The sequence below is a fragment of the Aulonocara sp. 'chitande type north' Nkhata Bay genome, linkage group LG22 (assembly GCF_057382095.1).
Source record: "Aulonocara sp. 'chitande type north' Nkhata Bay isolate Kocher_YH1m ecotype deep benthic linkage group LG22, A_spYH_male_GT1.1, whole genome shotgun sequence".
Classification (NCBI taxonomy): Eukaryota; Metazoa; Chordata; class Actinopteri; order Cichliformes; family Cichlidae; genus Aulonocara; species Aulonocara sp. 'chitande type north' Nkhata Bay.
In genome coordinates this window covers 14,395,794-14,420,953 of record NC_141364.1, presented here as the reverse complement: position 1 = coordinate 14,420,953, position 25,160 = coordinate 14,395,794, and the positions used below count along the sequence as shown (strand labels likewise).

General features: G+C 42.5%; 1 protein-coding gene across 1 annotated transcript; it reads right to left on the bottom strand.

Annotated features, from left to right (window-relative positions):
- Positions 1-1,795: 1,795 nt before the first annotated feature.
- chrna11 (cholinergic receptor, nicotinic, alpha 11) lies at positions 1,796-23,840 on the bottom strand. The gene is made up of 10 exons (XM_086280127.1): positions 23,617-23,840; positions 20,767-20,906; positions 20,378-20,422; positions 19,100-19,209; positions 18,934-19,013; positions 16,622-16,789; positions 16,347-16,541; positions 14,026-14,112; positions 9,648-9,757; positions 1,796-7,832 (listed from the first exon to the last, which is right to left on the bottom strand). Exons 1-10 carry the CDS (start codon positions 23,666-23,668, stop codon positions 7,098-7,100), a joined length of 1,722 nt encoding a protein of 573 aa, XP_086136253.1. The 5' UTR covers positions 23,669-23,840; the 3' UTR covers positions 1,796-7,097.
- Between the last annotated feature and the right edge of the window lie 1,320 nt (positions 23,841-25,160).

Below are 25,160 nucleotides of genomic sequence, written 5' to 3'. Positions count from 1 at the left end.
CTTTAATTTATATATTTTATCTTATTCTCCCAGTTAAATTTACCCTTCATTCTAATTTGTGTTGTACAGTTATTTCATTTTTAACCTTAATTTATATTTTATTCCTTCCTAGTTAAATTTACCCTTTTTAATTTTTCATATTTATTTCCTATCTTATTCATAGCCTTTTCCTTTTTTGTTTTCTTTAGGTCACGAGCAGTTGTCCAAGCATTTCACTACATATCGTACTGTGTATGACTGTGTACATGACAAATAAAATTTGAATTTGAATTTGAGTCCCGGACCCTGGTAAGAGTGGACTTAAGAGTGAGTGTTCTGGACTTTGAGTCAAGGGTTGTGGACCTGTTTCTGCTGTTGCTTCTGGCTTGGAATGAGGCTTGGAGCCTTCAGGACTTCCAGCTGGCTCAGAACCCAGACACCAAATTGTTGCTCTTCTGTGTAATCATTTGTCGCTGTAAATAAATGCACTGTACGGAGGATTCGAGAGTCTGCATTATGAGTCCTTCTGACCACTAACCGTGACAGGAGGAGGAGGGAACTTGGAGGCGTTCAGACGCCATGGAGGTAAATTTAAATTTACCCATATGAGGGATAATTTTTTGTCACGTAAGATGGGGTCCACTTCACCAAAGAAGCAAAAACATGAAGGAAAGAGAGAATGCAACCAGTATTTAGATAACACATTGTCTTCCTCCTCACTTCAAGCCTGATCTCTTCAATCGATGTCAGGACACTTAATACAAAAAAAACCTGGGCAGATTGCTCATTTATTCCCAATATTATCACAATTACTTATTGTCAGCGGACTGGACATGTGACCTCCTGTCTCTGGACAGCTGACAACAAACTGGCTAAACAGTAAAAACAGCTGGCTATATGCTAACATTATGCCAGCTAGTGTTAGGCTCCAGTGTCCTAACAATTACACTTTCCCTCTGATTAACAGTTTGATTAAATTCTCATATTGTATGAGAGTTTATTCACTAAGTGTCAAAGTCTACCTCAAAGAAAGTTTCACTAACACCGGCTAATAGCAGCTAACAGAGGCTAACAGCAGGCGTTACCAATAGAAAAGTTCAGGATATGCACAACAACTTCTTTCAGTATCGCTGTCGTTGGACAGAAGTGAGCTTCACAGACTCATTGACTTTGTATTGAACGCCTTTCACACAGTTTTACAGCCTCGGCGTGTACACCAGCTAAACAGCAGATTGAGAGCCTACACTTGAACTACAGAGGAATGATAGTCAGAGTTGTTTGTCCTATAGCGACCACCGTCGCTAGGAGGAGTGGTAAGAAAACAGGAATCAGTTGACTGTAATCTACTGACATCTAGTGGTGAGATTTTAAACACTGTGCCTTTAAAGATTGACAGCTTTGAAACAGACACTTTTACTGGAATTCCTGGCTGGAGATCTGGAGAGGTCGTTTGTAAAGAATTCCTCTTAATATTTCTACCGACAACGATTAGTGTCGATAAAGATATTATTATATTCCCTGTAAAGCACTTTGTAATAGATTCCTGTCTTAAAAAGTGCTATATAAATAGATTTTAGTGAGAAAGTGTTTGTCTTTAGTTGTGAACCGTGAATCTTCAATTTAAATATGTATATATTTTCCCTTGCGGTGTGATATAGTGCATGGCCTTTCGTCTAATGTCTGTGACTGAGCTATACTTGTCTGCGAGCCTATTTCCCCTGCCGCTGTCCTTCATAAATCCAATGAATTACCCAGTATCCCCCCTCTTTCCTCCATTAACCCTCCCCTACTGCCCACCTCCCTCTTCTCTCCCTCCTGAACGAGTGATCAATTAAGGCCCTGTCCAGCGCTCAGTGCACGTCAGCACTTTCTCTCCTCCTCTTATCCCCTCCCTGTCATTTTTTTCTTCTTTTCGGGTGTTGGGCCAGCCACCACCAACACGACAGGATAGGGAGCAGAAAAGACCAAAGGCAGTAGGAAAAACAAAAAGAGAGAATCTTTTATTTTCAGGATGAGAAATGCTCTGTACAGAGATGTGAGTGTTCAGGTGTCAGTATGTGCTCGAAGGAAAACATCCTTTCGTAAACCCTCTGGCAGGAAGTTTACCTTCTGCCTTGCTAGAGGACTTTGCTTTAAAGAGGAAGAGAGAGAAGACAAAAGATGAAGGCAAGTAGAGAGGAGTTATAAAGGACTTGTACAGCTGTCTCTACACTCTATCAGTTCACAGTGAGAAAATACATGTGCACAGACAGTGCTGGTCAGGAATGTAATGCAGTAAACATATTTTGTCCTAGAGGAGTAAAGTAGGAGATTTTTGTTTATTATCATCAAGTCCCATTAAAACTAAAACAAATCTGCTGAAATGACTGCCTGTGTGGTCAAAGCTTCCTTTTCCTTTGTGTCATAAAATTTTGAGGAACGCATTAATGAGCCACACTTCACACTGAGTGTCATGCTCCTATGATGAACACGGGCTCTGTTGTATTTTATCAGGGTAAATCCCTCAGCCATTGTTCTGTTGCTGCAAGAACAGCAACAAATGTGCGTCTGACGGTGTAAAACGCTTGCTAGAAAGTGCACTGCTTAGCTGTTTTTTCAAATTAAAAGAAGAAAAATAGCATCAACCTTGGGATTTGTTGAAAAATACAGAGAAACTCTGCTTTTATCCTTCAGTGGGTTGTTTAGTATCTGAGGATATTCTCCCACACAGCAGTCAGGTAAACTGAATGAAAGTGATTTATGTCTCTGCTTACAGTTTAAAGGTATGGTCCAATAGTGAGCTTAGTGAGATCCAACACCTGCCACATAGTTGAAGAAAACACACGTTATCCACAGTTTAATGTTAAAACAGACCTCTGTGGGCTGTTTAAGGCTCCGTGTTTGGAAAGACACGGCATATTTTGTACTTCTGCACGCCGGCAAAGTGGATTTTAAAGCAAACACTGAATATGTGATTAAAGTGCAGTTTTAATTCAAGTGTTGCTTGAATTTACTGCTTAGTAATTACTGCCTTTTTCATCCGCACTCCCCCATTTCCAGAGGCTCAAAATTAATTGGACTTACTAACATATTATTAAATATATATGGACTTATTTTTAAGCACTTGTATGAAAGTTTTTTGTAGTCACTGCCTGAAGTCTAGAACCCATGGATATCACCAAATGCTGGGCTTCCTCTCTTGAAATGAGTCTCACTTTCTTCAGTTTTGTATTTAATAAGTGAAAAGCATGCTTTTTGGGGCTGAGATCAGGTCACTGACTTTTGCAGTTTGCCTTTGGCCATTTGCACTGTGAAGCGCTCGACTGAGTTTGGCAGAAAATGTGGTAGGCTTCAAATTATGAGCTGCTTTTCTCCTTCTTCCCATCATTCTGGTACAAATTCATCTTAGTTTCATCTGTTCAAAGATGTTTTTTTTCTCTAGGATGCTGCAGACTCACGTCCAGTCTAAAAATGGGGGAATACGTATAAAAGTGGTTGTCACATTGTAATTGTTTGATTTGAAATCCTCTGTAGTGGTGTATAGACGCAAAACTATAACAGTTGTGTCTCGACCATCAAATGATGGACTTTGCTGTATTTGCATTACATCCTAATAGACAACCACTCGTATTATCTCTTTCAAAAGCAACACACAGACTAGTTTGAACAATTTCCATTCATCCCTCCATCTTTTTTAACCACTTATCCAATTCTGATTTGTGTGGGAGTTTGAACATTTTTTAGTAGCTGTGCACTAGAATTGTACTCACATAGAAATTCACATTGAAATGCTCAGATAATAGCATCAGTGAAACACTGGGAGACTCTGAGCTGTTAAAGGTGGGCTCTATCCTAGCTGTTTCAATGACTCATCCTTCCCTTATAATCTTTGTGCTCAAAATCCCCGCATCATTAAACTCCCATTATTTCAGTATAGCTTACTCCATAGTGAGGATCAAATTGAGATTTCAGACACTTATAAATTCTCCTTTCCCATCTCCGCTGTCACTGACTAAATGTAGGGTCGCACGACTTTAGTATTTTTCACAATGTTACATTTCCATTCAGTTCTGGGACTTGTTAAGTGCACTCGTGTTGTGTTATATAACAACGAGGAAACACTTTTAGATACATCCTGTGCAAGTACAATGAAAGCACATTGGACCTTTTTTTTTTTTACAATTTCCTCCTCTTTTTACCGTAAATTGCTGAGAAACACTCAAAGTTAGGGAAGCGAGTCTAACTTTGTCGAGACCGGAGTGGAGAAGCTCCATTAATCCATAGATATTTGTAAACAGGACTAACTTTGCATTCTGCATACCTTCAAACTGTTTGCAGACACCCAAATATAAAGCATATATAAAAGGTAGATAAAGCTACAGAGTCTAAAAGGTGCAGCCAATACATAACTGTCTCAGACCAAAAATAGTCTATGGGGAAAACAAATATCCTACTCACTTTATCTTTGATTTCAATAAACACTCTTGATGAGTTTATGATTGTGATTGCTACTTTCAATTCTTGGATAATACGATGTTTATTTAGTAAAATATGATCTCCTCACTGTCCTTAAAGGTAGATAAAGCAGGGTGTGTGTGCATTAGGGCGTGCCTGTCCTGTGACTGACAAGTTGCTACCCTACGAGCATGCAGCATCCCTCAGTTTCTCAGTCACATCCTCCCTCCTCATCGTTTCCAGTTTTAAATCATCAAGATGGCAAACAGCCAGCATGCTCAGCTCAGGCTCTGGACTGGGATGGGGACTTTGCTAACCATCGCTGACATCACGATTACTACATTAATCTTTTATATGCGTTCTGCAGAGACAATTCATTTTTTGTTTGACTGGACTTGCACTGTATGGACAAAAGCACTGGCACACTGCCTCTACAAGAGCTGCTCGGCCATGGAAACCCATGCTATGAAGCTCCCAGCGAACAGATATTGTGCTGATATTAACGTCAGGGGAGGTTTATCTCTCTGCAGAGGATTGGCAACTTTTACGGACTATGCACCTCAGCGTTCAACAACACCGCTCTGTAACTTCATGTGTCAGAGTTGCTGTGTTTCCTTCCACTTCTACACTACAATAATACAAATTACTTCAGGAATGGCATCCGTATGGTGCCTCTGAGGGTTCACATGCACTCCAACTAAAATAAAAAAAACAACCCACCAGCAAATAGGAAAAAGCACACGAAACCCAACAGAAGTGTGATGGAACAGCTGCAGATGTGACAGAAACCAAAATATGCAAACTGTACTGAGACACGCTTAAAGGAAGCAGAGGCTTCATCTGTGCTGTGTGGCAGAAAAAGACAACTGCTAATGATATTATCATCATTAGCTGTCAGGATTAGCTGTTTTGGTTTTTTGTGAGCTTTTATTGCATTTTTTTTTCTATTTCCGTTGTGTATTGGTCGCCTTTGCAGCATTTTACTATTTGCTGTTGTTGTTGTTTTTAATTTGCCTTGCGGGACATCCGGCAAACGTGGAGCTACCCGCTGCAGCGACCCTGTAGTGACAGGGTAGCAGCTGAAAGCAGCAATGCTACAGCTGATCTTTAAATATCAATATAAGCTTCACAAACTGAATATGAGTACCACGCTGTAATTCACTCGCTCACCCATTCACAAATGTTTTTGAATGCAGACTGCATGGCTGAGTGCTTGCTGTTATACACCTGCAGCAATGGGACTAAAAGCATTTGGATTCAAAGATTAAGAGGTGTGCTCCATTACTTTTGTCCATATAAGTAGTCTGTGTGTTGGCATAAACCTTCAAAATGCCACTGCAGTGTATTTCATGGAAAATATGATCCTATTAAATTCTCTTATCTCATTTTAGATCACTGAGGTGACTCTAAACCTTTCAATAGATCGTACAGAAATTTGATGGGATGTTTTTTCGCTGTAATATATATTTTTTATTTAGAATGCCCTAGCCCTATTTTTCTGCCTCTCGTGCCCTTTTAAAACCCTGACCTCCCCTCTGAGTTATTAAACCTTTTAATACGAAATCCAATGAGTTTCGCTGGTCTATTACGAGCTGCCAGATCCACTTAGATGACTGCCTCGTAAGTTATTATCGGTTCAGGTCTCCGCTGTGGTGCAGCTACCGGCCACTGCATCACTGATGACCAGTTAATTCAGTTTCCCAGTCATGATTAGCGCCGCACACTGTGCACACTGCTGAGGAGCTTTGATCTCTGCTGATTGTTGCAGATTGGCAATCGTCTCAAAGAGATAAGGCCTCGCAAATTTAAAGTGGCTCGCGAGCAGTGGAGGGACTTCATCTTTTAAAAGCTTATTAGTCTTGAAGATTATCCGAGGTCTTTCAATTTGACGGTCATTAGATGGGTGCGATTGAATAATAGATGAGATCCTCTTCTGTTCCTCTGTGCTTTCTTGCTCTTCGGTCCACTTTTGCGTATCCAGCAACAAGCCGCTTACTGCGCCTCACTGTGCCAGTGCCGTGGGAGAGGCAGTCTCGTTCCTTCACGACTGCTCTTTGTTGTCTGTCCTTGTAAAAGTCTCTGTCTCCTCTCCCCGCCCTCTCGTCCTCACATCACTCTAAATGATGCAGTATTTTCTCAACATGTGGGAGTCTGGGGCTGTCTTCTCTCTTCAAGAAAATAAAACAGTAAAATGTCTGCCTCATTTATCTATCTGCCTCTCTCTTCTCCACCCTTATTCTTTCAATCTCTCTCTCTTGCTCTAAGAGCTTTCTTACTCCAGGTTGGATTACACTGATAATCCTCCCTTTCTTTATCCATTTCTGGCTCAGCGCTCACCCTAATTTTGGAGGAAAGTCTTTGAATTAACCAGAAGAATCCATTTCACCTTTTCAAGAATCTGATAAAGCACCCTGCTTGCCGTAATCTCATTTTACCTTCACTCTCCATCCCCTTCTTCATCTGTTTTCTTCTTTTATTTCAGTTCCAAAACAGAATGTATTGCAAAGAAAACCTTTTTTTTTTTGTTTCCGATTGCTTTGCAATCACAAATCATAGAGCCTACAGTCCACTGGAAATTGGGTTTCCTTGGATCGGGGCCCACTCCATCTTTTATCCCATATTTAGTTTCTTTCATCCTTTCCTTCACGTTTCTCCTCCTCTTTTTTTTTTCTTTTTCTTTGTTTTCAGACAAAGTCTTTTGAAATAGCGTCCGCAAAGTTGGGAGCAGACATGAGGATTGAGATGGTGCATATGATGTTGAAAACACTAAATGCCACCAGACAGAGGCGGTCAATCACAGCGCCTGCAAATTTCCACTGCTCCGCCATGCTTTCGTTCTCATCTTGCTCCCGGAAGCGGTCCGCCATGTAACGCACCTCCTCCAGGATGGCCTGGAGCTGGGGGTCTCCCATCCCTACAGTGGAGCACCCTCCAAGACCTCCCGCCCCACCTCCAAAGCCCCCACCACTGGAGACAGTGCTGGGACATCCTACAGTTTCCACATTAGGGGTAGGCGGTGGAGGGGAGCTGCAAAATTGTGACGGCAGGTGTGGAGGTGGGCTTCCCGCCACTCGCAGAGGCCCAGCAGAGATGTTGTTTCTCTGGATGCTCTCCGGGAGCACCGAGGGGTCGTCCATGCTCTGAAAACCCATATATAGAAGATTCCCGTTGTTGTTAGCACTCGTCTGAGCCTGGAGGTGAGGGTGCCCTGCATGAAGCGGCCCTGTTTGGAGGGGAGCCAGGTTCTGTGGGTGCAGCGGGTGGAGGGAGTCCGGAGGGTTAGGGATGCTTCCGCTCTGTGACCCCGAGGAGCAGCGGCGCAGGTGGGGGGCGCAAGGTGGCCGCTCTGGGTCGTCACTCTCACCCGGGCGCTTCATCCGCAGGAACCACGCGACCCACTGCAGCAAAACGAGCCGCACCTAGTAAGAGAGAGAGAGAGAGGGACACTGAGATATGTAGAGATGAGAGCGGGGGACTCGAGGGAGCACAGAGCATAAAAGCACTCAAAGAAGTAAAAGAAAACATAAGAAAGCAGCCACAAAGCACTAAAAGCAGCTACACATCCTGACCTGCACCTAACGCCAGTTAAGCTGGGCTAATAGGCAGTTATTTGTCTCTTTCAAACTGCAGCTGCACTTGTAGAAGTATGAGATCCTCACCAGGGTCGCCTGAGGAAAAGATTTTTTTTTCTTTGACTGCATTTCCCACAGAGAGGAAACTTAGAAATAGGCATACATTCAAACTGTGGAAATATTGAGAGCAGTGCTCACATTACTGTTTTATGACTCTAACAAGTTTGCTGTAATGTTTCATTAAACAGTGTTTAAATAGAGACCTTATTCTAAAGCATATAGTTAGGGCTGGACCAGGTGACCCTGAATCCTCCCTTTGTTATGCTGCAATAGATGTAGGCTGCCGGGGGATTCCCATGATGCATTGAGTTTTTCCTTTCCAGTCACCTTTCTCACTCACTATGTATTAATAGACCTCTCTGCATTGAATCATATCTGTTATTAACCTCTGTCTCTCTTCCACAGCATGTCTTTATCCTGTCTTCCTTCTCTCACCCCAACCGGTCGCAGCAGATGGCCGCCCCTCCCTGAGCCTGGTTCTGCCGGAGGTTTCTTCCTGTTAAAAGGGAGTTTTTCCTTCCCACTGTCGCCAAAGTGCTTGCTCATAGGGGGTCATATGATTGTTGGGTTTTTCTCTGTATCTATGAAGCGCCTTGAGGCGACTTTTGTTGTGATTTGGCGCTATATAAATAAAATTGAATTGAATTGAATTGAATTCAAATGGAAACCTTCGCTTCTGCTCTCCCAAAAAATACAAAAAAGACTCCAAGTCCCCTGAAAGTCATTCTGGCCCAGCAGAGTCCAGATGGGTGTCTGGCATCTAATGAGCAGCTAATGTCCAGATGACTGCTCAATTACACTCGACAGAGTATGTTTACCAGCCAGGTAACCGTCTCTGTTGCTGCTGCCGTTGACGTAGGTTTTTTTCAAGGGCTGTAATTATGAACTGCGCTGGTTCGATGCCCTCATCTGAACCACATCAATTAGCCTGTTAATTGGCCATTGGACTGTCTGAACGAGCCATTCATCAACAAAGCGTCCTTGAATTGTGTCGATACATCGAGCATCTGCGCCGTCATGCAGTAAAGCTGATGCACATGTATTGAAAACTGCAGGCCTGTCAGTTCGTCTCTGCAGTCCACACATAAATCACCGGATAAATACATCTCAAGATGTTGGTTAATATTACATTACATGACATTTATTTTCATTTCACACCTTCTTTCAACATTTTTCATGTTTTAAAAAATTCACGTTATGACAAAACCTTTGTTAAAACAAAGCTTGATGAATTTTTTATCATTAAAAAGGCGAGGAAAATAAAAAAAGAAGGAATGAGGCAAATCAAATCCTCCCACACATCCAGAGTGCTTTGAAATGCACTCCTGTTGAAGTCTGTGGTGAGGCATTTGATGAACACACTCAGGCAGACTGACACTGCTGGATGAGTCACAGCCGAGGAAGTCGGAGAATAAAAAGCGAAAGAAAACTGGCAGAGGAGCACAGGTATAGAGCTAACAAATGGATGACATGTTATTGAAAATGGCAGAGCAGAAGAATTATACTGAAGCTTGAACAGAGATTAACAAAAAGATTCATTTGAATATATCTGCGTGAATTAGAAAGACTCGTAAGTGATGATGTTTGTGGAGTTAGGCTCACCCATTTGGGCATTTTTCCTCCGGTCGGATCGTGATGATGATACTGCAGAACCACCACTGTGGCGATGACTGACATCCCAACGATGATCATTATACTGGCAAAGTACTGACCTGGGAGGAGTGGGAGAGAGTAAAATATTTCATTTTTAAGTCACACCGTAATTTCCTACTGCCTCACTGAGCTTCACAGTATCTGCTACAGCTTGTTATTTAGGAAACAGCCCAGCAATCGTTGTATAGAAGTAAAAGATCTACAAAATGATGGCTTAATGTCTGTTTTCAAGGACTCTAAGGTCAGCAAGATGAGGTATTTCACTGAAACACATTATGATGGGATTCTCAAGAAAAATGTGAATTTTTAAGGATGGTGTGTTCCTGTTTTTTTCAAGGTGGATGTCTTCATAACACAACTTCTGCCAAGTTTATACTCCTGGGGGAAAAATCATCAAACAGATTAAATCCACAGCAGATTCTCCTAATTAAAAAAACAAGCAGAAAGGAAAACACTAATGATTATGACTCTTTTTTTTCTTCTCTTACGCTTTTAATGACCAGGATTTGTGTCTTCAGGCAAAGATGGCCTTGCATCTGTGTCGGTTGCCGTCTAAGCTCGCTAAACATAATTTCCAGCAGCGTGCCCACAATCAATTTAGACTATTAAACTTTAAGGTGAGCAGGTGGCCACAGTAAATCCTGTGATTACAGTTTTTTGGGGGGGAGCATTGTGTAGATTTTCTGGTCTCCTGTAGTGCAGTACTGTGCAAAAGTCCCTCAATTTTCCATGTTTTGCAATGAAAATGGGAAATAGGTGCAAAAATTGATTAAAATGTGCAAAATGAAATCCATGGAAATAAAGTGTATAAGGCAATCTGTACAATTCAAACAGCTTGAAAGTCAGTGTTTGGTATGACCACCCTTATTCTTCTGTCTTAGGGAAGCTTTCTTGTTGTGTCTTTAAGTGTGTCTTCATGAATAGTTCTCCGGGCTTCTTGAAGGACATTCAAAACTCCTCTTTGGATGTTGGCTGCCTTTTGTTCTGTTCTCTGTCAAGATGATCCCACACTGCTTCAGTGTGTGTCTGACAAGGTGATCAGCAACACAGGGGCACCACAGGGGACTGTCCTCTCCCCCTTCCTCTTCACCCTCTACACCACAGACTTCAGCCACTGCACAGAGACCTGCCATCTTCAGAAGTTTTCTGATGACTCTGCGGTGGTTGGATGCATCAGCAGGGATGATGAGACAGAGTACCGGGCTGTGGTCGACTCCTTTGTCACGTGGTGTGAGCAGAATCATCTGCAGCTCAACGTGGCAAAGACCAAGGAACTGATCGTGGACTTCAGGAAGACCAGGAAACACTTGACCCCTGTTTCAATCCAGGGGGTCAGTGTTGACATTGTGGAGGACTATAAATACCTTGGAGTACACATTGACAATAAACTGGACTGGGCTAAAAACACCACAGCACTTTACAGGAAGGGCCAGAGTCGTCTCTATTTTTTGAGGCGACTGAGGTCCTTCAACATCTGCCAGAAAATGCTGAGGATTTTCTATGAGTCTGTGGTGGCCAGTGCGATCCTCTATGCTGTTGCATGCTGGGGGAGCAGGCTGAGGGTCGCAGATGCCAACAGACTTAATAAACTGATCCGTAAGGCCAGCAATGTTGTGGGGATGGAGCTGGACTCCCTCAAGGTGGTGTCGGAGAGGCGGATGCTGTCCAAGATAAAGACAATGTTGGATAACACCTCCCACCCACTCCATGACATGCTGGTCAGTCACAGGAGCTCGTTCAGTGAGAGACTGAGATTACCGAAAAGCACCACTGAACGACACAGGAAATCATTCCTGCCTGTGGCCATCTCCCTGTACAACGCATCCACTTAACACACTGTTTGCTGCTACAACTACACATGTTTCTTTTCCAAATATTTATTTATAAGTGACTTATGTATGTATGTATGTATGTATGTATGTATGTATATATATATGTATATATTGTACTATTCTTAGTTAGCGTATTGTCTGTCTTGTCTTAATGTTGGTTTAAAATGGAGCACTGTAACAAAAAATAATTTCCCCCAGGGATCAATAAAGTATTCTGATTCTGATTCTGATTCTGATTAATGTTGAGGTCCGGGCTCTGGGTAGGTCAGTCCATGACTGATGGTGCTGCATTGTGAGTTTTTCTATCCAGGTGTGGTTTTACTGCTTAGTGTGTTTAGGATCATTGTCATGCTGAAAGATGAAGCTGTCGTCAATCAGACACTTTCAAGATGGTATTGCATTATGGATCAAAACCTGACTGCACTTTTTGTGTATTCAGAATTTCATCAATTTTGACAAGATCACTGTTACCACTGATTTTCACTGCAGTTCCCTGTTTCCCTTCCCTAAGAATGGCTTTTTTGACAGCCACTCTTCCACTCAGACTATTTCTGATGAGGGTCCAGTGAACAGTAGATGGATCAACTGAAGGGTCAGACACATTTCTCAGGTCCTCTATCAGGTCTTTGCTGCATTTTTTCCCATTTCTTAAGGACAGGACTTTCGGATACTGTTCATCAGCTGTAGATACTTTTTTTAGGTCACTTCTTTTTTCCTCCACTTGTCAAGTTTCCTTAAATGTTTTAGAACACACTGCACATCATCCAGAGAAATGCCAAGTTTTCAGCTAACAGCTCACTGAATATGACTTTGTGCAAAAATACTGTTTTATGTCTGCCAAACTGTGGAACAATGTATGTGTTTTTGCAACAGGCTGCTAATAAATTTAAAATGAAGTTTTCTGTCATGTATAAGAATAACACTGGTTTGTGTCTGGAGTTAGGAGCCTGTTACATGCTTGAATGAGCCATGGGTTACTGTTAAATGGCTTAAAAAACACAAAAAAGTCCCATTCCACTGAAAGTGGTTAAGTGAGAACTACTGTCTCTGGTAGCTTTTCATGTAGTTTCAGGGTTCTCAGATTATCAGAACAGCAGCTGATGGGAACATTTTGTGCAGCCTGCAATTGGGTAATGTTCCTTTCATCCATTCATAGTTCATGTTATACTCTTGCACTGCAGTAAGACCGTTGCAGAAGACAACATACTTCCTCCGTTTCAGCCTTGAAGGCAAAGTATAAAAGGCAGCATCACTCAGCTAATGAATTTAAAAAAAACCTGTAAACCCGAAAGCATTATCAGCATATAAAAACACCATCTGAATGGTCACAGGGACACTTGTGTATCCCATCTAAATTGACACTTGGTCATTGAAACCTTGGGAAAGTCTACAGTTAGGTCCATTATTTGTTGGACAGTATTTGTAATTTCAACAGTTTTTTAAAAAGAAGGAATGCACTGGCCAACACCAAAATGTCTAACAGACCACAGAAGACAAGTTCACAACATCTAACAGTCACCAAGGCTCTTAGAGATGCTGATCTACAATCAGCAGAGCCTTCAAGATGAACTTGTCCTAAAAGATGGGAAGAGAAAAGTAAGAAGGACAGACGCAGCTCATCAATCCAAATTTACCACATCATCTGTGAAACAAGGTAGAGGCAATCTTGTGGCATGAGCATGTATGGCTGCCAACTGAACTGGACTACTAGTGCTTATTGATGATGTGACTCCTGATAGAAGCAGCAGGATGAATTGTGAAGTGCACAGGGCTGTACTCCCTGCTCAGAGTCTAAAGTGGACTGCACAGTGCAAATGGATAATGACTCAAACCAAACTACTAAAGCAACCCAAGAGTTTCTCAAGGAGAAGAAATGGGATTTTCTTCAAATGGTTGGTCACTGATGTCAACCCAAGACAGCATGTTTAGGCCTGCAACTGAAGGTGGCTGCACTAAACGCCCAGCAGAGCATCTCAAGGGAGGAATCACAACAACTGGTGATGTTCACGGGTTCTAGAGTTGAGCCTTGGATTTCACTCCAACAGTCCTGATATTTAAAACTATATTAGTCTGTACGATTCCTCCTGAGCCTCTGAAAATGGGGAATTGTGTACAAAAGTCACCGTAGTTCCTAAACAGTTAATTTAAATTTGTTGTAAAACCCCAGAATCAAAGCCTCGAATTAAAGCCTGCACTTCAATCACATCTTAATTGTTTGGTTTAAAATCCACCGAGGTGACACACAGAGGCGAAACTACAAAAAAAATGTGTCTTTTCCCAACGAATTATCAGCCTAACTGTTTAATCAACATGTTCAGCATCCACAGGCTAACTATCAATTATAACAAACAAAAAACAAGCACAAAGTATCGATCGCGCCCATCAGATAGAAACTGCATGCAGTATTTCCAGTGAGTCAGACAGCCTGATTTAATGCTGTGTGTTGCGATGGCAGCAGATTCTTTTTCCTATGAATATATCCATCTTTCACATACCTATGAGAGGGACGGAGTCAGATGTGGCTGGCATGATCTCTGCGACCAGCAGCATGAAAACAGTGAGAGACAGGAGGATGGTGATACCTGCAGATAGAAAGAGAAATAATACATTTTGTTAGGCCATCGATCCAGTGGTTTGGTCTCCTCCCCTCAGTCGCTCTGTCTACTTCTGAGAAACTGCATTAGTCTGTTTGGTATTTTGATAAATAGTTACACTCAGGAGGAGATCGGGTTCGATTTATGTAAATGACTGGCTAACGCTCGTACAGTGAATCACTTTTTTGGCATTGTGCATCTCTAAAGCAAAAAAAAAAGCACTTCCGCATACACAGCACATAACCCTTTTTAAAGGTGTTCAAACACCACCGGTGTGCACGCGAACACACTCCTCACACCCTCCCGCAATTCCATCTTCATTTATCCACCGCCACGCAATCTGTCTCACTTCTCCAGCAAACGGAATTTAGGGAGTGCTTTGCTGGCATAACTGTCCCCATTCAGAGGCATTCAATTAAACTCCCAGGCCGAGAGATAAAATATGAATGCTCTTTAAGGATATTAGGTGAATTAAAAATGCGTCTTTTATGTCGCTTTTTCTCTTCACATATGACATTTATTCTTTTTAAAAGCATGCTCCTCTAACCCTAACGGCTCGGCCGCTCGGTGCACGCGTCTCCTCCATCAACTGAAGTGACAGAGTATTTTTCTGGAAGCCAGTGTGTAAGCTCTCCCCCCAATCAATTCACTAGCTTTAATTACATCAATAGGTTAATCGTCCGTGTGTGTAAGGCTTGGCATCCCCCCCACCTCCTTCTTTTATGGAGAAATGCTGCGTAATGCATCCTGCATCGGGGGTGAGGTTAGGCTTTGACAATGCTGTTGCCTCCCAAGCAGACATGAGTCAAAGAGCATTTAGATTTATCCAGTTACCAAGGTGAACTTAATGCAATATCAAGCTGCAATCTTCTATTTTCTTAAACAATTAGTCAAATAAATGGTGGAAAAAATAATGCAAAATTTCACAAAATTCAAAAGTGACACAAAAAAATCTTGAACCAATTAAATTAGATTAAAAAAATGTAAAGCTGAGACTTTTTCTCTATTTTTACTTTATAAAACTTAATCGGTTTCCCAAACATAGTCATAATTTTTCAACCACTTCCCTCTTCCATTAGTTGCCTAACAGCTTTACCTCTATAAATGTCAGATAACGTGAAATCTGGACTATTTAATGTCCTGAGGAGATGAACATTAGTCATCTCTAAACAGGTTGAAGCAGATATTAAAACATATTTGCAGCTGCTGCTTGATCCCGGCAATGCTCTCTCTCTCTCTCTTCCAGCCCATTATTGTGCGATTTGGATGTCTCTCCCCTTCTCCTCCTCATCAGTCGTCCCTCTCTCTTTTGTGCTGTCCTCTCTGATCCTTTTCGAATTCTTCTCCTGTTGGTGTTATCTTTTTGCTTCCCTCCCACACCCATCGGTCTGTGTTCCTCCTCCTCGCATTTCTCATCTTTCTATTTTATCCTGCAATCCCTCTCCTCTCTCAGCTCCCCACCCCTCTCCCTTTGTCTGTTTCATGCCTCCCCGTAGTCTCCAGTGCCACTCCTTCGATTCTTTTTTTTTTTCTTGAATTTATTCCGGGATGGCTTGCTTGTTGTGAGCTCAGTTTTTGGCAGCCTATAAACTACTTCACTCAAACCCGGGAGCAAGTTGGAGATTTTTGCATATTTGACACGTTCTTTTTACAAAATATATACATTCGTTTCAAAAAGCCCGAACACTGTGTAAAACCTGCAAGTCGTTTCAATCATATAAGGGACATTTGGAAGTCTTACTGCATTTGCAGCAACATGCTTGGAGAAAGTTGAAAGCAGAGCAATTAAAAACTACAAAAAGTCATGGCCACACGTGCTGCTTTTGGGGCGCCATCTTTTTCATAGAAGACACCTCGCTTCTTCCATGTATTACAGCAGCTTGGCTGTGTAGTGAGTTTATGTGCCTGAAGTTTCTATTTTCCTTCAGGTTTACTCTTTACACTGTGTGCATCTTGCACTTGAAGCTTTCATTGTTTGCATTCATGATTACCTGCTTTACAGTTCCCTGGTATTTTACCGGTGTCCCTTTGTTTCTTGGCTACATGCAGATTAGTGACTAGAGGCAAGAAACTGCAAAAATTACAAAGTATGTTTTAACTCAAATGAGCTTGCATTGATTCTCAGACTGGTTTACCCTAAATGTGTGTGTGTGTGTGTGGGGGGGGGGGGGGGGATTCATGTTTCTGTGAAGTCTTTTAAAACATGTTTTTGATCCACTCACCCAATGAGATCTTCTCCCCGGAGTCAGCAGGCAGCACAAAAATGAGCAACGTCATAGAAGAGAGCAGCACACATGGGATGAGAAGGTTCAAGGCGTAGTAAAGCGTTCGCCGCCTTATTGTAATAACAAATGTCACATCCGTGTAGGGCTCCTTACAGCAGTCATAGAAGACCTCATTCCGCTTTCCAGGAACTCCTGGAAGTAGGTGAGAAACTGGTTTGGTTGCTCATGCCTGAATAAAAGTGAATGCAATGCAAACTTTTTTCCCTACTCACCTATTAGGTCCCATTCTCCGTTGGGCATGTAGCCGGAGATGTCAGCGTCGACCATCTGGAGGTCCAGCAGCCAGCCGTCGTACGTCCAAGAGCCAAATTTCAGCTCACATTTCTGAATGTCAAAAGGAAACCAGCGAACATCCACATTGCATGTGCTCATAAAGATTCCTGAGAAAAGGACAAAAGCACAGGGGCTCCTCAATCAATTGACTAAATGACAATAATGAACCGCCGCTTCCTGAGGAGAGGTGACAAGGGAAAGATGTACAGCCGGACCATTTGTTTAGTGCAGGGAGTCTGTCCAGAATATCAAGTTCCTTGTTAGAGAAATCATTCATTCACTTCAAGACCTCTTTTTTTTAAACTTTCTACAACTGTGTGAAAAATGTTACATCACAACCAAAAGTGCACACTGCAACAGCATTTTTATGAACACCCTGCAGGTCTACAGAGAGTTTTTAAATTTAGTTTGGAGGCTGAGGAAGTGAAAGCAAGGACTAGATTAGAAACGAGCTCCCGTCAAAGAGATGGCTATAAAAACAAAACTTGGCAGCTATATATATTGTCACTCACAGGTTTCAGATATTTTCTGCTGTGAACAAATGCTGCTTCTGCTCTCTGCCTGCACACACACACACAGCTGTTAGCTAAGCCTCAGCTAGAGAAGAAAACATCAACGATGACACTGAAAAATGAGATTGTGCACAGTGCCATAATCAGATTCCCACTTCTATTATGCAGAAATAATAAATGCAACCGCTCCCATATGCACGGCATAAGTGACCAAGAAATCATAAAGACACACTTCCACCCTCAAACGAAAAATTGCAATGATCCTCGCTGTGGTCGCTGGTGAGCTGCAGCTCTTAAAGTAATTACTGAAATAAAACGGTCTCTCACACACACAAGTGCAGAGAACCAAAATGCCAGTGAAGCCTTGCAGCTCTCAAAGACGTTCATTATGAGCCTGCCTACATGCAAATCAGCCTGTGGAGGTAAATGACAACAGGGAAAGGGGGCTAACAGGTGGAAGGTATAGATTTTCTCTCTCCCTGCACTTCTTACTCACTAAAATCCAGCTCCTAACCTCAGGTTCCAACCTTTGCTTCATGAGTGTGTCTTTATAATTACTCCCGTTATGAGCTCCTAAGGCCCTAAAATCTAAACGTACACCAATTAAGTTAAAGCAGATCCACCTCTCTGTGCTTCAAATCCATGCATATTTGCAGCCTGCCTCTCGAATATATCCAGTAACCTTGAAACAACACCTTCAAACAAGGCGCCAGAATCTTCTCTGCAGCTTGGAACAATCTGTCTCGCAGCGCGTACGGCTCCCAAAATAAAACTCCATCATTCTGAGCATTTCAAGGCCTAGAGACAAGATTACCTTGTTATAAATGTCATCCGGTCCAGATATGAGCTAAAGCCTGTTACACGACGTTTCCTGTTAGGCCATTAACACAACACAGCACCTTTACCTCTGCAGCAAGAGGAGTTATTCAGACGGCACACAGCAGACATCTGGGATCCTCCACATCTGAATTATTTACTGTGTGTCAAGCTCCCCGCTCCATGCCTGACACCCACAAACTTGTTGCCTCTTATTTACTGACAATAACCAGCTGAACAACAGGAATTGTAGCCAGGCATGTGTCAGGGAGCTGATTTGTTTCTCATTCTTTTGCTTTTTCTTACTTTTTCTCATTTACTAATAAAATACACACATCAAACCACTCCTTCTCATATTTTTCAAAATCGTATCTTTGTATTCTCCCACTAATTGACTCCAGACAAAGAATTAAGCAGCTGTATTTACATTCAGCAGCAGCTCATGGGATGGCTTTTGGGGCTTGCAGTCTTCGACTTTTTATTCAAAAAGTCTTTTCAGGCCCTCCCAGTCGCTCTCTCCTCACCCCAAGAGATGGGATTCAGTCTCAGGCTTTGATAATCTGGTGTATAACGAAAAGACTGAGAAACTGCAAGCAAAGGCCTGTGGAAACACGAGAGGGGAGTCTATACTTTTGTGGGCTTGCATTTGGGTTAAGGCAGGAAGCAGAGGAAGTGAGCGTCTCCTATTTATAGGTGTTACTCACAGAGCTGGGAATCCGTAACCAGTGACTAACTAGGGATGCTGTTTTACAGTGATAAAATATTAATGTCAAGTGTACAAACAGTAGGGAGACATGACTCGATTGTAGAATGAGACGCTGCCGTTGCACCTCGGGGAAATGTGGAGGGGATAAGGAGGGAGATGAGCGACGGGGAGAGCAGGAACGATGATTAAAATCTAAGAAATATGCGGAAAGCCTCACCTGGGGGAAGATACTTGGCAAAGCCGCTGGAGTTTACCAGAACATTGGTCTTAAAGGTGGAGTCAAAGTCATCATCTGCACTGAGGAAGGACAGAGGAAGAAGTGACACGACTTGTTGACGTGTGCGCGTACGAGGCGAGCGTTTAGGGGTTTATGCAGGGTTTACCTGTTGTAGAGGAGGATGTCTGGGGTCCAAATTTGATCTGTGGTAAAGCGAAGATTTTTCACTCCAGGATGTTCGCTCTGGTTCCACTGGAGATAGTGGTCGTACCAAGTCTTCAACACACAAACACAGACATGCTGTCTGAGCCAACAACCTGCAGGCAAATTATTGCACACTAATATTGCACACAAATTGCCAAAAGTATTCGCTCATCTGCCTTTACGCACACGTGTATTTGAGTAACATCCAAATCTTAATCCATAGGGTTTAATATGATGTCAGCTTCAACTTTTCAGGAAAGGCTGTCGACAAGATTTAGGAGTGTGTTCGTGGGAATTCTTGACCATTCTTCCGGAAATGCATTTGTGATTCATCTCAAAGGTGTTCTGTCAGGTTGAGGTCAGGACTCTGTGCAGTCCAGTCAAGTTCTTCCACACCACACTATCCATGTCTTCATGGAGTTTGCTTTGTGCACTGGTGCGCAGTGCTTTTGGAACAGGAAGCGGCTATTCCCAAACCCATTCCCTGAAGCTCTATGCACTGGTCTTGAGCTAATCTGAAGGCCACATGAAGTTCGGAGGTTTGTAGTGATTCACTTTTTGTAGAAGTACATTTTATACACCTCTGGCTGTGGAAGTGATTGGAACACCTGAATTCAGTGATTTGGATGGGTGACCAATACTTTTGGCAACATGGTGTATTTCCAAAGCCCTCTACTGTTCATCAAAATAAAACAGAAGATAAAAGGATGCCACTCTTCCATCTACTGTGTTATTCTGATAACAGTGCGCAGTTTCTTTTTAATTTCCTGCCGTTGAAATCGAAGGTGCTTGGAAAGAAGCCCGACTGGACCTTTTTAAGTTTCTTGAAGACGTTTCTCATCCAAGATGCTTCTTCAGTTCTAAGACTGTCTTCAAGAAACTTAAAGAAGTCTAGTCGCTTTCCAAGCTCCTTGGATTGTCATGACCTGGATGACTGAGAACCAGCACAGATATTCCTGCTTTTGTCTTTTTGCCCATCCTCATTAAATTCACTTGTGTTCAATCCTTTTTGCATTATAGTCTTCCCTCTCTCCGTTTTTGCTCATCTTATGTCTCTCTATGTTCATCAAGCCTGTGTCTACATTTAGGTCCTGCATGCTGAAGTGATTACAATGATATATGGACTTCAGGGTGACCTTAATTTGCATGTTAAAGACTGAGAAAACTAGTTTTTGCCGCTGGAATACAATTTAAAAAAATGATCACCCCAAAACATTCAGAGTCTCTCAGGGGTCCTTACCATCTGCAGCCACATATTAGAGGTTAACACCTGGTTCTTCTCATCCTGCAAAACATTTACACCACTTAAATCATCATTCGCCATATAAACCACAAGGCAAGAGGTGTGAGCACTGCTCTTGATCCATAAATCCACAAACAAATATCAAATATTTGAAAAAAAAAATCTGGTGCATTATTAATACCACAGTTTCAGGCATAAACAAACTACATGCTCAATGCTTGGGGGTTTTTTTTCAGTCTAATTTCCATTTTAATTGCAAACAAGAAAATGCTCAGTGTTCTCCATGAAAAACTAAATCTTAATCCAAGGATCTGAATTCGTCCTTTTTAAAATGTTTTGTCTGATGTCAGAAATCAACAGCCCCCAAATGAGTCGGAGATGCCTACCACATCCATGATCTGTATCAAACTGAGGCTGAAGGAGACGTTGAGAGGTAGGGAGTCGTTGGCCACTGGTCGCTCCATGTGGTTGTAGTCCTTCAGGAGGTTTTTCAGCAGAGTCCTCTGATGAGGGCCCTGCAATGATACTGAAAGGCAGAAGAAAGGGCTCATGTTTGAATCTGATATAATGCTCATGTGTGGAAGCAAGCGAGATTTGATGATTCTAATGTCTCTATGTTCACTTTTAGTGGGTCCAGATTATAAAGTGTGTTTCTAAAATTCTAGGAAAAACTCCATTAAAAAGCACACTGGGGAAACAAATGTCAAAAAATAAAAAAAACAGGCTGCTGATCAAATGAGAAGATTTAACCTTGAGGATTTCAGCCTCCTTATCTATAAATACATCTGGAAGAACATGACTGAAATGAAAAGAAGACAGGAGGAAATGCATGAGGAGAAGCAGGTTTAATGATGAAATTAGCAGAAATAGATCTGATCACTTATCTGGGCTTTAAATGTAACACTGAGGAAGGGTCCAGCTCCTCAGTCAGAATAAAATATTTCAAATTAATGCTGAAAACGCGGAAGAAAAATCAGCAAAGAGAAGAAAGCTTCAGAGCAAGCGTGGAGAACATTAAGTAAACAGGAACTAATTAGAAATGTAGGAAAACCTTATCAGGGCATAACTGGCACTAATTAATGTGTAATTAAGTTTGTTTGAGAAGCTCAGAGGTAATGCACATTAAAATGTTGAATTAAGATGTTGATTGGCATAGAAGAAGTGAGAAAATATCACCCTGACCACAAATGTGCCGTTTATTTGTGTGCATGTAGCTGTTTGTTTGTTTCCTCTCAGTATACCCATCATAACACACCCAAGGTTTAGCCAAGAACTTTAATTTACTGTTTATACCACGCTTACATCAATCCATTTGCTTGGCTGTTTATTCAACTAAGAGCCCTCCCTTAGTTGCTGCTCAGTCTTAGGGTCAACAGAGACAGCAAAACCCTCTCACGTCCACATTTGCAGATAATTAACCTAACAAGCATGTTTGAAGCCCACGCTGGCACAGGAAGAACATGCAAACTCTACCAAGTAGATTTGAACCAGGCTTCTAGCTGTGAGGTGACAGTGAAATATACATACAGGAAATAATTATTACATTTTTATCAAAAGTGTCAGATTTTCAGTGTGGGAATTTCTTTTTTAAACTACAGCTCTGAAACCCGTAGATGAAATGTTAAAGCTAAAAAGAGAAATGTGTACACTCGACTTTATTGGGTACAGCTGTTAAAGCAAATCAGCCAATCGCTGGCAGAATGGATAAGCATTGTGATTTAGGTGTCTGAGTCTGAGTATCGGAGGAGCTGCTGATCTGCTGGAATTTACCCCACACGACCATCTCTAGAGGTTACAGAGACTGGTCCGAAAAAGAGAAAATATCCAGTGAGCAGCAGTTCCCCGGATCATGTTGATGTCAGAGAGGGCTTCAAGCTGATAGGAAGACAACAGTAACTCAATACAACCAAACACTACAGCATATATACACAGACAACATGCTGGACCTGGAAAGCGATGGGCCATTCACCACATCTCAGTCCAACAGAGCATCTTTGGGATGTGGTGGAATGAGAGATTCACATCATACACGTGAAGCCGACAAATCTGCAGCATCAGTGGGATGCTATCATGTCAATATGATCAAAATACTAAAAGCATGAAAAGATTTGAGAACCTGCAGAAAAATATGTGGAAGATTTGGATCTTGCAGAAAGTCTGTGCACTTCATACTGATAAAGTTTTATATTTCCGAGGTAAATTGGTAAATTTATTTGCCGGGATGCGGTATGCTGTGCGTGAAATGGAAGGAACTGTTTGTTTAGTGAAAATGTCACTCGGTGTGCTGATACCCAAATAAACTGCTGCGAAAAGCAGATGCAGCCTGTACTCTGAGCAGTATGGAGGAATTCTTTTTTATATATTACACTCTTATATAAGTTCGCTGCTGGGAATATGACAGGATTAAACCCTAGAGGTGCAGAGTACAAATTTGCATGCACTTGTGGTGGTGTTTCCTTTCAAAGCTTGCCAAGTAATGAAAATTCCCTGAATGTTTTTTTCTTTAAAAATCTGCGTGCCCAAATACTGTCAGAAACTTTCGCTTCCTCTGTCTTCTTGTCGTTCATGTTTCCCAGCTTTTAGTCTTTGAAACCAAACAAACTGAACACTCTTTCACTGCTGGTACTTCTCCCTGTTGGTAAAGTTTGCCTGCTCTCCTCTCAGGTCTCTCAATCAATTGTCAGCATTTATGTTCAGCTTTTACTTGTGCTGCTCGGAGCGCCGTCGGCTCGGCTGCAGCAACATGTCCACAACACGGAGAGGCAAGATGGAGATGGAAGAGCCAATCTATACGTCAATTCATTTGATCTCTGACAGGTTTTACATGTGAGAGCCCCTCGTGTGCACACAGATTTGTGCAGAAAGAGCCAAGGCAAAAACTGCTTCCATTTTTCTATCTGACATCTGACTCGCTGTGCTGACTAGACGTCAATCTGCCCATTACAACATCTCACGCAGAGGCATCCAACCCCGTCTCTCAGCTAAACTAACATCCAGAAAATATGAGCACAGTTAAGACGTAAACAAACAAAGCAAACAGGTGAGCAAGAGTCTCACTTTTCTTCTCCCGGAGTCTCTTTCCTACTTCCTGCTATTCTTATTCCACTGCATACTTTGTAAATCAAGCATCAGCAACGTGGACCCCAGCGCCCGAATTCCTCTAAAATGCTGCTGCAATCCGATTCCCTGAAAACAGAGTGAAAGACAGACAGAGAGAGACATGAAGGCAGGCTCACCGTGGATCAAAGCAGAGAATCCAGAGAGGAGCAGAGCCACTGAGTGCCACATCCTGGTGGTGTGGAAGGGGTAAAAGAGAGGAGGCAGAAGAAGAGAAGCTTCAGATGTTGGAAAAAAGAGGAGGAGGAGGGAAAGGGAAAGGGGGGGATACAGAGAGGAAGGGAGGAAAGGAGCAGAGACTCAGGAAGCTGCTGGAAATCCTCCGGTCTGCATCCAGTCAGCATCAGAGGGAAGAAGTGCAAGCGTGTGCTGGAAGAAGGGGAGTCGAGAGAGGGCGAGTAAAAGGAGGAGGAGGAGATGCTGGTTGTGCTCTAGCTCCTCTCGCTCCTCTCTCTCTCTCTCTGTCTCTCTGGGAGGTGGGACTAAAATGGAGAGAAGAAGAGAGAAAATGTCAGTGATGGGGTGAAAGGTTTGACGATAAAACAGTGAAGTGTGGGGACGGATTGGAGGAAGGAGAGAGTTTAATTGCCCTATCACTGTGGGCTGACCTTTTTAAAGACAATAGAAACTGATGAGGCACACGATTTTAAGTGCTCTTAACACTAACGGAGAAGGAGTTTAAGTGTAGAAAAAGGGGCTGATCGATGCAGCAGGGTGAAAAATGTTTGACATAGGCTCAACGCGTGCATAAATTCATGTGGCAAGCACCAAAAGTAACACATAACTGCTTATACTTCTCTCAGTAAACTGATAAAATGCACATTATAGTGATTTTTTTCCACTCTGTGTCAGTTTTTTCTGCACAAATTGCTCATACAGCCCCACATATCACTAGATTGAGCTTCTCCCTCACACTATAAAAGCTGAATCCTTCATAAATCCCTGGAGTGTCATACGTCCTTCCCTTGACAGTGTCCCCACTGTGACTATGTTTGCTTTGTTCCTGCTATTCGTGTGCACCTGTCTAAACTATATTGCAGTTTGCTGCATATATGATAACACGGGCTGGTTATGGCTGTGATCACGCACTGCTGGACTGGAAACTGTCTGCTGTGTGTGAGCTTCCCACACTCGTCACTCGGTGAGCTTTGAATCCTGCGGGGCAGACAGACTCTGGTTTAATTGAGAAAGTGCTGGGCTCTGCAGGAGGGCAGTGGGAATGTGCATAGTTAAACCCTACTTCTCATTTGTCCTCATGAAATGCTGATGCAAGGGCAGAGGCAGCGAGAAACTGAAAGACTGAGAAAGAGGAGGGCGGGGTGGGGGCAAGAAAAGAGGAAGAAAAGAGTTGGACTGTATAATAGATTACCCTATTACTTCTACTGCCCTTCGGAATTACCCCTTTCCCAGGCAGCCTGACACACACATCCAGAGCGCCTCCCGAGCTGCAGATTCATGCTCGGCTGCACACAGAGGAAGGAGAGTGGCCCTCGGAGGGGAGAAGAAGGATGGCCAAGTCACCAGCTAAAGCACGGCAAACTGCACCAAGCGTGGAGCGAGGCCACATGGTGTGCCCCAGCAATGTATCACCAGAGGAGGAGGAGGAGAAGCATCCTGTTGCTCTTTCTGCATCCCTGCAAATATTACTGCTTAAATATGTGCA

What these genes read in the sequence shown, in the direction of transcription:
- chrna11 (XM_086280127.1), bottom strand. Translation starts at nt 23,668, where the DNA reads ATGTGGCACTCAGTGGCTCTGCTCCTCTCTGGATTCTCTGCTTTGATC. An exon ending in CTAATATGTGGCTGCAGATG is followed by an intron (nt 19,210 to 20,377) that starts GTAAGGACCCCT and finishes TGTGTGTTGAAG; the next exon opens with ACTTGGTACGACCACTATCT. An exon ending in GAGGAAAAATGCCCAAATGG is followed by an intron (nt 7,833 to 9,647) that starts GTGAGCCTAACT and finishes CTCTCTTACTAG; the next exon opens with GTGCGGCTCGTTTTGCTGCA.